This window comes from Scardinius erythrophthalmus (assembly GCF_964197995.2).
Source record: "Scardinius erythrophthalmus genome assembly, chromosome: 6".
Taxonomy (NCBI): domain Eukaryota; kingdom Metazoa; phylum Chordata; class Actinopteri; order Cypriniformes; family Leuciscidae; genus Scardinius; species Scardinius erythrophthalmus.
The window spans coordinates 14,366,751-14,379,572 of NC_138226.1; the positions used below are offsets into that span (position 1 = coordinate 14,366,751).

At 37.6% G+C, this 12,822-nt stretch overlaps 1 protein-coding gene across 8 annotated transcripts in view; it reads right to left on the reverse strand.

Moving 5' to 3' along the window:
• The window catches only part of usp9 (ubiquitin specific peptidase 9), a 50,810-nt gene extending 38,440 nt beyond the window's left edge, over positions 1–12,370 (reverse strand). For all 8 annotated transcript variants that reach the window (XM_081368208.1, XM_081368205.1, XM_081368204.1 and 5 more), the window contains exons 1-2: positions 12,014–12,370; positions 3,339–3,592 (exon numbers count right to left, since the gene is read on the reverse strand). In XM_081368208.1, the coding sequence (XP_081224334.1) occupies positions 3,339–3,434 (96 nt within the window). In that variant the 5' untranslated portion in view covers positions 3,435–3,592; positions 12,014–12,370. The remainder of the gene's footprint in view (positions 1–3,338; positions 3,593–12,013) is intronic.
• Positions 12,371–12,822: the final 452 nt, after the last annotated feature.

The following is a 12,822-nucleotide window of genomic DNA, read 5'->3' on the forward strand; positions in this document are numbered from 1 at the left end:
TTGGGGGTGTTTTTCTGCACATGGGACAGGGCCATGTATTGCGAGATTTTGGGGAACAACCTCCTTCCCTCAGTTAGAGCATTGAAGATGGGTCGAGGCTGGGTCTTCCAACATGACAATGACCCGAAGCACACAGCCAGGATAACCAAGGAGTGGCTCTGTAAGAAGCATATCAAGGTTCTGGCATGGCCTAGCCAGTCTCCAGACCTAAACCCAATAGAGAATCTTTGGAGGGAGCTCAAACTCTGTGTTTCTCAGCAACAGCCCAGAAACCTGACTGATCTAGAGAAGATCTGTGTGGAGGAGTGTGCCAAAATCCCTCCTGTAGTGTGTGCAAACCTGGTGAAAAACTACAGGAAACGTTTGACCTCTGTAATTGCAAAAAAAGGCTACTGTACCAAATATTAACATTGATTTTCTCAGGTGTTCAAATACTTATTTGCAGCTGTATCATACAAATAAATAGTTAAAAAAAAAATCATACATTGTGATTTCTGGATTTTTTTTTTTAGATTATGTCTCTCACAGTGGACATGCACCTTCAATTTCAGACCCCTCCATGATTTCTTAGTGGGAGAACTTGCAAAATAGCAGGGTGTTCAAATACTTATTTTCCTCACTGTAAATATAAAAACTGAATTTTTACCACAATATGTTAACTGAGTTTCTTTGTGTGTGTTGCGTTCATTTGTTTCAATTTCTCCTCGAGAGGTTGCGCAAGCCTCAACATTGCAACCTTGTTACCGTCAGTACATTATTATGGACTGTCGATCATTATCATTGTATCATAAATGTTCATAATTGATTAATGTTATTACGCAATGAGGTTGATCTCATTTGTGCCCCCCTGAAAAAATTGAATGTCCGTCCGTGAATTTGTATCTGGCGCCGGGTCTGCACCTTAATGATTCAGGTGTCTTATAAGCAAGCATAAAGTATGTTTCCATGTGAGAGATTAAAAGAATGCAAGCGACCGTAAGGAAGATAAAGCAGCTTTAAGATGCTCAGAGTGAGTTTCCTGTGCCTTGTCAATGGATGCATGTGGGCTGGAGCTCTGCATGTAGAGCTGAATGGAGCCTGCGGAACTTGGGAAATGTGGGGGTGTGCTGGAAAAGGCTCCTTCTGCTTGGCTGACCTACATAGCCAGTTTGCTTCTCATGTCTAGGCACTACACATTTCTAACCAACTGGTGTGCTTTTCTCTGCCAGGCGTCTCATCCTCATTGATTCCTCCCTTTTAACATGCATTCGTTGAGCACAGGTGTAATAGATAACACTGCTGCAGTCTATCCCTCGAGAATGTAACAATTGCCCTCTGAAACAAAATCAAAGGGAGCCTCTCGCCTTTTCTTTGGTCATAATGCTGGGGTTTCAGATTTTGACCACAAATGCATTAAACCATTATGAAAGCGTTATTCAATCGGAAACACAAAGACAGTGATGCCCTTGCTTCCAAAAGCTCAGTAAGACATGGCTATATACATCTCAGAAGAAATCCAATTTTTTCCATATTCTGAAACTAAATTAAGACATTCTCTTATAATTTTGTTTCATCCATTAAAGGTCCACACAAAACAAATTTAAGATTCAAAAAGTTCATATAGACATTAATATGAACCGAGCAGTTTAATCCAAGTCTTCTGTGACATAATCACTTCATATGATAAACAGATTTAATTTAAAGGAACACTCCACCATTTTTGAAATAGGGCTTATTCACATTCTTTACTACATTTAGATAGGTGGGCAAATGCATTTTTGTCTCAGTGCATGCATTGTTTTAGTTTGACAGGGTCGGCGCTAGCTTAGCACAATGAATGGAATCCTTTGTTGCCAGCTAGCATGGCCTGAGTAAAAGTGATATAAAAAAAAAAAAAAAAAACACCTAATTACTTCTTGTGGCCTGCGTATTCACAACAAGTATAAATAGCGATGCAGATTAACACTAGGCGATTTCCTAGGCAGATATTGACTTATATATTAACGACTATATTAGGGGGAAGCACAGGCGAAGCACTGCTACTTGGGCGTGATATCTCTGCGCCCAAGTAGCAGTGCTTCGCCTGTGCTTCCCCCTAATATAGTCCCAAGTCAATATCTGCATAGGAAATCGCCTAGTGTTAATCTGCATCGCTATTTGTACTTGTTGTGAATACGCAGGCCACAAGAAGTAATTAGGTGTTTTTTTTGTTTTTTTTTATATCACTTTTACTCAGGACATGCTAGCTGGCAACAAAGGATTCCATTCATTGTGCTAAGCTAAGCTAGCGCCAACCCTGTCAAACTAAAACAATGCATGCACTGAGAAAAAAACGCATTTGCCCACCTATCTAAATGTAGGAAAGAAGGTGAATAAGCCCTATTTCAAAAAACGGTGGAGTGTTCCTTTAAGCTTTTGTTGTAAATTTTACATATAAACATTGATCAATGCACATGCATTAGGCAAATCAAATATGGTAAAATGAAGCTGAAACATACTTGCTGACGTACAAGAACCAATAAAGTTGCATCAAGCATGCAAGGTTAAGTTTTTCTGTACTCCCACTTAGAAAGGAACAAACTGAGATTCATGTAAAACTATACGCAAACTGTGATCGTGTACCGTGACATTTAGGGGCAAGTAAACCTAAAATCAATTATAATAACAGGCTGATGAGCAGTTAAGTAATTCAAATAATGATGCAGCAGAACGCTGTGGATTATTGTAACCAACAATGCTAAAAAAAAAAACATGGAAAATATGTACACACTATGTGATCAAAAAAGTCTGACCACCCAAAAAAGTACTTTTATATCACAGACATTCCTAGAAACAGAATTTTTTGCATTTCTAAGTTGTGTACAAGATTAATATTTATTAAACACTGGAAATGTAAAAAAAAAAAAAAAAAAAAGTAATCAATTATAACAAACAATTCAGAGATAAGCTCATGTTTATCTCTTAAATGCAGAAGGCACATACATTAAAGAAGAAACATTGTGATCTGATACAGGAGAGGCGTTTTTTTTTTTTGGGGGGGGGGGGGGGTTGGATCGTCCTACCGTTACCTAATAACTTTTCCCTCTGTTCCTTTCAGGGCAGAGCACAATTACAGAAACACATTTGCATCCATGAGTGTCAGCAAATGTTTTTTTTTTTTCCTTTGGAACTAAGTCAACTGTCAAACCGGATCAAATGTGGTTTGAAGAATGTAACGCAGCACAACCCAGGGACTGCAAACTTTAATCGATGAAATATAAATTCTTTTCAGTGACAGTTTTACTTGAGTAACAGCAAAAGGCAGATGTGTTCCAACAGCGATCGGAATGTAAAGGGGGAATTCCAAATAGAGCACTGACCTGGTTCTGGGGCAGGGGTGGCTGGGACTGGCCATCCGGAGCCTGGCCCTGACCGTCATTCCCTCCCACAGGGGAGCCACGGGTCGTGGCCGTCATACTCGACACGGGGCAGATCTTTGCAATCTTGTCTGCTTATGTCGCTGGCACACCAGAAGAAATCAGTTTCTCCTCAGGAGCGATGGAGAACCGGCACACTTCTGAAAGTGAAAGCACCACCTGGGGGACTGGATATGTTGCAGAGACCATTGCATAACCTGAAAAATAATAAAGATACTAACATCAATCAATCTTTAAAAGGAGTTCTCACACCTTTTGACAAATGAATTCACATGACCAGCCTGAAATTCATGATAACTGGATACAGAATTCATTGTGCTTACAAAGAGCTCATGCAATATTTTAAAGCTGAGCATAACTAGAATTTATTTTTAAATTAAGATTGTATTTATTTTCATTATATGTCCAGGCTTAGATCTCATGCACTCTTATGATAAAATCAATGTGAACTAACTTCCTTTTCTGACACATTTCTGAGTGGCCAGAAAAAAATAGGGAGGGACTTCATTTTATCTGTCAGGAATTGGATTGTGAAAAGTAGGTGTTGCATTTCAGTACGGAGCTAGACCAAAGGTGAGAGAACTATAACAATGTCTACATTACTCATATTACGTCACAGTAAGGCCTATTTGACATAAGCCAAAAGGGAAAAGGAGGAGCAGATTTTTAAATTATGATTCTAAATCACAAAGAAATTTTTTTCTTTGGAACAGATACATCTTGTACAAGACCAGGTATGTGCACTAATAAAGTAAACGGTGTTTTTTTTGTGTGTTTTTTTTATTCAAGCAAACGCTTAGACTAAATTTACCATGCTTTTTATAATGGCAACCTGTTTAGACACATTTGTATAGATGTTGTATAGTTACAAATCTATATGAAAAATACTTTACATTTCATATTCAGGGTTGGGAATTTAAATACATGAGGTCAGGAATTGGATACTTGTTATAAAATTTTTTATTTCTCTTATCGATTCCTTTGTGTGCATTTTAATATGACTTTAAACCATTTAAGCGCAAGAAGACTCGCCCGCTGTTTTCTATGCTGCGCACACATCCAAAGCGTGTGCACAGAAAGCCGCCTCTCATACTGAATGGTGCGTGATGCTGAACCAAGTACTCTTTCGCGTCTTTTTGCACGAATGTGCGTATTTTGAATGGAAAAATAGACGCAAAAATGTCAAAATATCCTCATAAACAGTCACATGTCTTAAGTGAACGTAAACAGTTGACAGATAAAACACATGTGTAATAGTGCATTGGATCCATGCAGCTCTTAAAGTGGCAGAAGCCTAATATTCCTGCTGCCATCTGTATATAATAATGTTGCTCAAAGAGAAAATTCAGTCGCTGTTCTTGACTAACTAACTTTTGTAACTATATTTGTAATGTATATTTTATTTATAAAGTGCAGTGTTATTTTACATTTGATTAGAGTTTCTGTACCTGAAAATCTTATTCTGTTTATTTCAATCATATCTTTGTTCAGTTGTATTTGTGCACTTTCTAATTCTTTATTTGTTCTTTAACTATTGAGTATATACTTGTATTTAATGCTGCTTGAAATTTATATTAGTTAGGCTAGTTGTTTTTGCTATGGTGTTTTTAAACCATAGGCTAAAGTTCCTTGTGTAAGTGTTCTTTAGCCTGTTGATTTTTGTTCGTGGTATTCAGCTACAATGAAATGTTTAGCAACAAGATATCAAATAAATGTGAATGATATCAGAGTTGTTGTTTTTTACCCTTTTTGGTTAAAATTCAAACGATACCCAACCCCACATTGTTTCCAAGAGTTCAAATTTGTTTTCTCATGAAAATGAATATTTGACATTTCATATTTAGTGTAGCACAGAACTGCTTGTGAGAAACAATGTTAAATGCAAAGCTGATCATTTTGATAAAGATTCTTGAAGAATGATTTATAGTTATATGATCATATGTTGTATAACAATCTCTAAATAACTACAATATATGTTGTTCAAAACAAGTAGGCTAGGCTACCAGATCATTTTATAGTACATGTTATGCTTCCCAGGAGGATCCTGTTGGCTGGATCAAAGTATATGAAATCATAGCATAAAAAACAGGTCTGGGCTGAGTTTCTCAAAAGCATCGTGAGCCAAGTTGATCGTACCATTGGTGGCAATGGTTCTACGATCTACTTAGGCTTACAATGCTTTTAGGAAACACAGCCCGGGTATAAGGCCAAATAAAGAAAAGGCAGCAGCAGAGCACACATCAGCACTGATGAGATAACACAAATTCACTAACAACCACATGCAAGTGACAAAAAAGACATTGGTTCAATATGAAACCTGTCTATTTTAAAGTTAGGTTAGCTCAAATAACATAACAGAAATACATTGAGGGCTTTCTCAACCTTTCTTAGCAAACTGGATGATTTTCACAATAAAGTATAATCGAAAATATAACACCATTAAAAGGTTTAAAGGGGTCCTTGATTACAATTTCACTTTTTTAACTTCAGTTAGTGAAATGTTGCTGTTTGAGCATAAAAAACATCTGCAAAGTTACAACGCTCAAAGTTCAATGCAAAGGGAGATATTTTCTTTTACAGAAATCGATTTAAAGTAGGGCTGCACAATTAATCGCACTGAAACCGCACACGATTTGGCAAAGGCTGTGATTATTTTATGCGCAGCTTGTCAGTGCAGCACGGCTGATCTGTAGTAAATGCTGCTCCATCTGAACACCAGAGGGCGCTCTTGTGCAGACATGCCAAATATGCCCCGCCGCAGAAGTAGATAGCCCGTCATTCCAGGAAATCCCTGTTATTGTAGCTGAATAAACAGGAGATTGAAATGCTTTGATTGATTAAACATGACCAATAAACACACAACTACCTTATTCTGTGTAAGAAGCCACATCATCTCACAGAAGGATGCTCAACTGTTATTAGTTTGGAGTAAAAGCATGTTATTAAATGTTGTCTTTTGTTAGACAAGAGGTTATTAAATGCTTCTCATGTTTGGAAAGCTGTCTGACGCGTGTTCCTTTTTCAAATGCACGTTATAAGTGATTAAAACTCACAGTCCTTTCAGATGGAGCAGCGTTTACAGAGCCGTACGTCAATGACAAGCAGTCCATATTTAAAATATAATCGCAGCCTTTGCGATTTCAAAAATCGTGATAACTATCTCGATTTAAGTGCGATAACATGGAAATTGCGATTAATCGTGCAGCCCTAATTTAAAGTGCCCCTATTATGCTATTTTAAAGTTTCCTAATGTTGTTTTGGAGTCTCCTACAACAGGTTTACATGCATCAAAGGTCAAAAAACTGTTTAATTTACTCATAATATAGGCTACATCTGCACATCACCACATTTTCAATGATTCTCAAACGAATCATCAGTTGAATCAATCTCTCTAAATCCCTCCTTTCCGCGAGCTACTCTGCTCTGATTGGTCAGACAGCTCAATCTGTTGTGATTGGTCTACCGCGTACAGCACGCGTGTCGAAAAAAAAAAACGAAAATCGCAAAATCGCCCATTGCCATAACAACGTCAGTTCTGCGCGTCCTGAGGCTTCCTACACCGTAAACTAAACACAGTAACGAACAATGACGTAGATTTTACCATATCAATCCGAGCGCGAGTCCGATGATGAAACATTGGAATAACTAGTTATTCAACCCGAACCTCCATCGCAAGGATGACTTGAGCAGGGCGTTTCTCAGTGATGCACTAACGTTACTTAAGGCCTATTTATACTTCTGCGTCGAACTCACGCCGTAGCTACGTCGTAGGCTGTGTGTAGCGCGCGTACCCTTCGGCATACCCTGACGTGCACCTCTCCAAAAATGTAACAGCGCGTCAACCCTACGCGGACGCAAGCGCTGTGATTGGTCTGCTAGGACCGCTCCCTCGGGTTTCACATGCTCCCTCTGCAAGTGTAATTGCGCGTCAACGCGGACACCGACGCAGAAGTATAATGAGGCCTTTAGATTGAGGTACATTTTGTTGCAACTGTTATTCCTCACCATCAGCATTAAAGGAGAACTCCGGTCAATTTTAACATTGAGCTCATTTTTTTGTAAATTTGGAGTGCTGTCAATACAGAGAACAACGACAAAAATCGGTGTTGCCTACACCGTGTTATCCTCTTTTTAAAATGTGCACCCTGTTGACTTAAATGGGGCAAGTTTTAAACCTGCTTTTAGCCTCTTAACATCCTTGATGTGTCATTACAAGTGCACAGCTAATGTGAGTGATTCCTTCAGAGTGATCACGGGTGAATCTGACTGCAGTAGATGTGAAAGATATGAATAAAAATGAAGTTAATTCAGCCAGCGCACATATGATCACGCGCGTGAACTCAACAATCGATTACTATGGACTTCGACCGAAAACAGGATGTAAATACAGGTATGTGCGCTGGCTGAAATAACATCATTTTTATTAATATCTTTCACATCTACTGCAGTCAGATTCACCCGTGTTCATTCTGAAGGAATCACTCACATTAGCTGTGCACTTGTAATGACACATCAAGGATGTTAAGAGGCTAAAAGCAGGTTTAAAACTTGCCCCATTGAAGTCGACAGGGTGCAAATTTTAAAAAGAGGATAACACGGTGTAGGCAACACCGATTTTTGTCGTTGTTCTCTGTACTGACAGCACTCCAAATTTACAAAAAATTTAGCTCAATGTTAAAATTGACCGGAGTTCTCCTTTAACAAGTGCATGTCCATCAACAAACCAATTATTTTACTTGTACAAATTTATTTACAGAGTATTTTAATATATTGCGGTGAACACGTGGAAACTGTATCAATAACAGTGCATGTATGCAATTATATGCATGTATACATTAGCCGAGCTCTAGCGTGAATGACTGAAGTAACATAAACGTTGGTAAAACAAATATTGCTCCATGCTTAATCTTTCCTCAAAGTAGTGAGCACAACAGACAATCTGCATTAATAGACAGAGTTTTAGGTAATAGTGGCCAAAAAAAAGTAGAAGTATTTCAGCAAGACAGTGATAATGCGAGTTATCCAGTTAGCAGGAGACCTACACAATATAAAATTCAAAACTAAGTATTTTGAATCACCATCTTTCAAGAGCAAGCGGTTTGCGATTCCTGCATTGAACTCCGAGAAAAACACAGCTAAAGTTTAGGATTATACTGCTGTGATATCATGGTAAAGATTAATTTTAACCACTGATTTTTCACATGCTCGTCCTTGGGCAGTGAAAAAAAAAAAAAAAAAACTGGCTTTACCTTCGCATTGTAGGGCACAGCGTCTTCTCGACATGAGGTTGAAGTTTTAAGTGCGTAATAAGTGGGCGGGCAATACGTTAATGTTTCGTCTTGACGTCACAGCGAAACGGGTTATGACTCGTATGAAAAACGATTCATTTCATTGACTCAGAGTCGACTCTTACTTTTGAAAGACAATAACTTTATATATGGTGAACTTTCAGATTTAAAACTTTGCAGGATGTTTTCATTCATTTAGAGCTATGTTACACACTACATGGTAATTTTCATATCCATAAATCCATAATAGGTGCCCTTTAAGGGACTACAACGAACTTCTTCCCAGGTTAGTGACATCAAAATTCTAAAGCTCAGTAGCTCCGCCTACTGATTCGAGCACAACAAGTAGTAGTAGGTAAATAAGAGACGTGATGCTAACACTGGATCGAGCAGCTAAGCAATAAACATGCCTTTGAAGAGTGCAAAATGTTGTGCAGTGCCAGGTTGTAAAAAAACACAGTAGCTGCATTGGATTTGCAGAGAGCCTGAAATTAAAAAACTATGCTGCACCTTCTATATTGGATCCATCAGGAATGGTGCAACACACTTATGCGAGTAAAAAAGTTTTTTACTGTGTCACTATTGCTGTTACTGATCAATTCTGTGTACATGTCTAAACAAAATCAACAGTGCAGTGACCAGTGATTTCTGATATGTAATGATTCATGTAGGCCTACAGTGAGATGTTTGCGTCACAAAATCGTTCTTTGTCAGTATATCAAACCAGTGACTAAACGGTCAACTTCACATTGTTTCTCTTAGTAAAATGAAATTATGTCTAGAAACGCTTCCTTTACAATCGCTGGGAATGTCAATTAAACAGCGCGAGTGTTCTGGACTAAACTACTGTTAGAATCAACGAATCTTATTTACATTGTGTTTGCACTGTTAGTTATGATGAAAGCATTCGTTAGTGTGCAGGAATCGAGTTAAAATGATGAGATGGCTGCATTCATGCACTAAACATGTCTGTGATCGGCTACAATGTTCATCCACTGCAACCTTTCATGCCACGAACTAAATATCTAAATATGATGCTATAGTTCTAAATATAATGCTTTAATCAACACTTTTCACAATTAGTAGGCTTAAGAATTGGAATAGTAAAAACATTCTAAAAGTTTGATAAAATTACACGTGTAATACTTAGCTATTTCCAAATGCAAAGATGTTAGCCAATCACAGCAGTGGGCGTTTACACTTAAGTCTCACAGCAGACACACCAGTTAAAACAGAGCGTTCAAATCCGAGGGCTAAATTTCTAAAATTTTAATTTTTGACCATACATTATAAGTGCACCTCAGGAAACATTATCAACTAATAAAATAATGCAGCTCATGACCCCTGTAAAGAAATTTTAAGCGTCATGGTAAGATAATAACAACAACCTTGGATGTGCTAAAGAATTCAAAAGAATATTTTTGATTTTAGCAAATATTTCAAATAAAGCATTTCTGTGCAATGTAATAAAACCCTAAACAGCAGTCTTTTTTCATTGCACTCACCGAATTGCCAAATGGCTCTCATACTAATAAGGCAGAATAGCTGCAGCTATACTCAACGATCCAATGGATGTTTGATTTGTAATGAGCAAAACATTTTCGTTAGCTAGAAAAAAATGAAGACAAAGCCAGACCAACACAAATTTCATACATGAGAAAGAAATGCCGACATGGTATTTGGGCACTGATTTCTGTAAAGTTATGCATCAAATAAAACTCTTGCGTCTTTGCTGTTGATCAATGAGAGCAATCATAGTATTTTGTAAAAAAAAAAAAAAAAAAAAAAAGAAAGAAAGAAAAGAAAGAAATCTCTATTAAAAAAAACTCCATCACAGCATTACTGGTTTTAAAAGTATTAAAAATATTTTAAACATCCATTTAACTTAAAGAACTTGGGATATCAAATTAAACTATACAGAAATTCACAAAGGTTAGTGTAAAAATTTATAAACACATTTGACCAATGTTGGAAAATAAGAGTTCTTCAATAAGGTCTTTCAAAATGACAGCAAAGCTCGACTTGACTTTTCAATGAAAAGTATTCCCTAATACAAGAGATAAACTTCCCACAAATCAGAAGTCAATAACACACAGAATCAGACTGAGTAAGATTGTTTTAAACTAACCTGCTGGTTTGGCAGTAATTATGGACAGGCTAGTATGCATAATGAATACAGAAACATTTCCCTGAAACAATGTGACATCACACTACACAGATATAACAATTCCCTAATACTATAACACACACACAATTCACATTTGTCATAATAAACCCACCAGATGCCCAAGAACTGGCAAGCAGAATAAAAACGTACAAACTAACCTGATTAGATAATGGGAGGAAATTAACCTTACTGTCGCTAATGGACAAAGATGGGCGTTTCCCATAACGTCAATATAAATATTGTAGCTATGAGACATATTGAGACATATTGTAGCTCTACATATTCCAGAATACTGAATTATACATAAAAGAGGTGATATTGGCTGTTTCACAAAACACATTGAGCTGCTACCTAGACAGCCTATGACGCCCAAAATGCTGTCAAGGAAGGGAGCTTACAAGGTTTTCAGCCTCGGTCAATTTAAAATCTGAAAACGCGCCTACGATGACCAAATATATATTGTCTGGGTGGGCAGCACACTTGGTTTCGAGACACAGCCATTATGTATTGGGCCTAGTTTGAAACTGTGGCAGTTTAGGCCCGTTTCCTCTTCCAAACACAATCAGAGTTACAACAGGGTTATATGTGTAACCAGTCATGCATAAAATGTTATTAAAGCTCTGAGGCTTTAGATTATTCTGTTTTGGTACATACAATCTTAATTTATAACTCAAAAGTAAGAGCGAAAGTGAATGTAAATACAGCAGCAGAAACAAGCTAACGTGCTAACGGCTAACAGCTGGACTCCAGCAAAACACAATCAGCTCGTGACAGTAGATTTAAAGCTATTAAAACATCTAAACACCCATTTTAATTATCCAACAAGCCCATATTATACTTCATAACCTGCAAAAAATCTAAAAAGGATCAACTAGAATCAAAAACAACCGACCTGCCCACGTCAAAACCACTTGTTTAGCCACAAATCAACCTCCTCGAACAGAGCCGCCGTTAAATGTAAATGCTATATAGCACGAATAGATCTTCAAAGCGACTGAACTGCTAAAGTGCGAGGGGACTGTAAATATATAAGCGGTGACAAATATTCAGACGTATTTAATTCGTTCATTGAGCTGTTCGAGCTAAGCTAAGTGAGCACTGACTTGCAAATCATCTGCCATTAGCGGCTAGTTTCCTTTAGCTTCACACACAAACCCACTTACCGAGAATCAAACGGGATCTTTCCTCCATACGATCCCAGATCGGATCATTTAAGTGCTGTTTAATAATTACTCAGCCGCATGCATGTGCCTGACTGTCCCGATTATAAATAACACGCTTGTGTTGAGATCAGACCATTGGTTTATTGTCTGCTGTTGGGTGTTTTTCCTGCGTCACCAGCATCGACTACTGCTGCTGCTGCCCCCCTCCCTTAAACTGCCTCCAGTCGCTCTCTCTCGCTCGCTCTCTCTCTCTCTCTCTCTCCTGTGTCAGGCTGCTTAGAGACCCGTCACCGTGCTATGGATGGAAGTAAATGAGAAGTATATCCGTGCACTAACTGCCTGGACGTGTGACTCAGCTGGGCATGCGTGGTTTCGAGGACAGCTCGCCTTCCTGACATCAGATTTGTGATATTAAAAATTCTTTATTCTTCAAACATCATTCTTCTTGTAACGAAATTACTTATTTTTTTGATGCACCTGAACACATTTATACAGGAAATGTTAATGTTTCAAAACGTTTGTATAGTGATAAAGTTATTGAGATTACTCTTAATTTTCTGCTACAAGTTTTTCTTTTTCTTTTGCGGTGTAGGCCTATCTTGGACAAAGCATAGAAATAACTCATAACTAATTACATTTAAAATTATTTCTAAAAAAAAAAAAAAAAATCATTTAATAATTTATATTTCAACGTATCGTAGAGTAAAATTTTATATATTATACATTTCTGAATTCTGTGAACTGGGGATAAAAAAAAAAAACTGGTTTAACCATTGTCTATTCAAGATTGTTCTGGAAGAATTTGGACA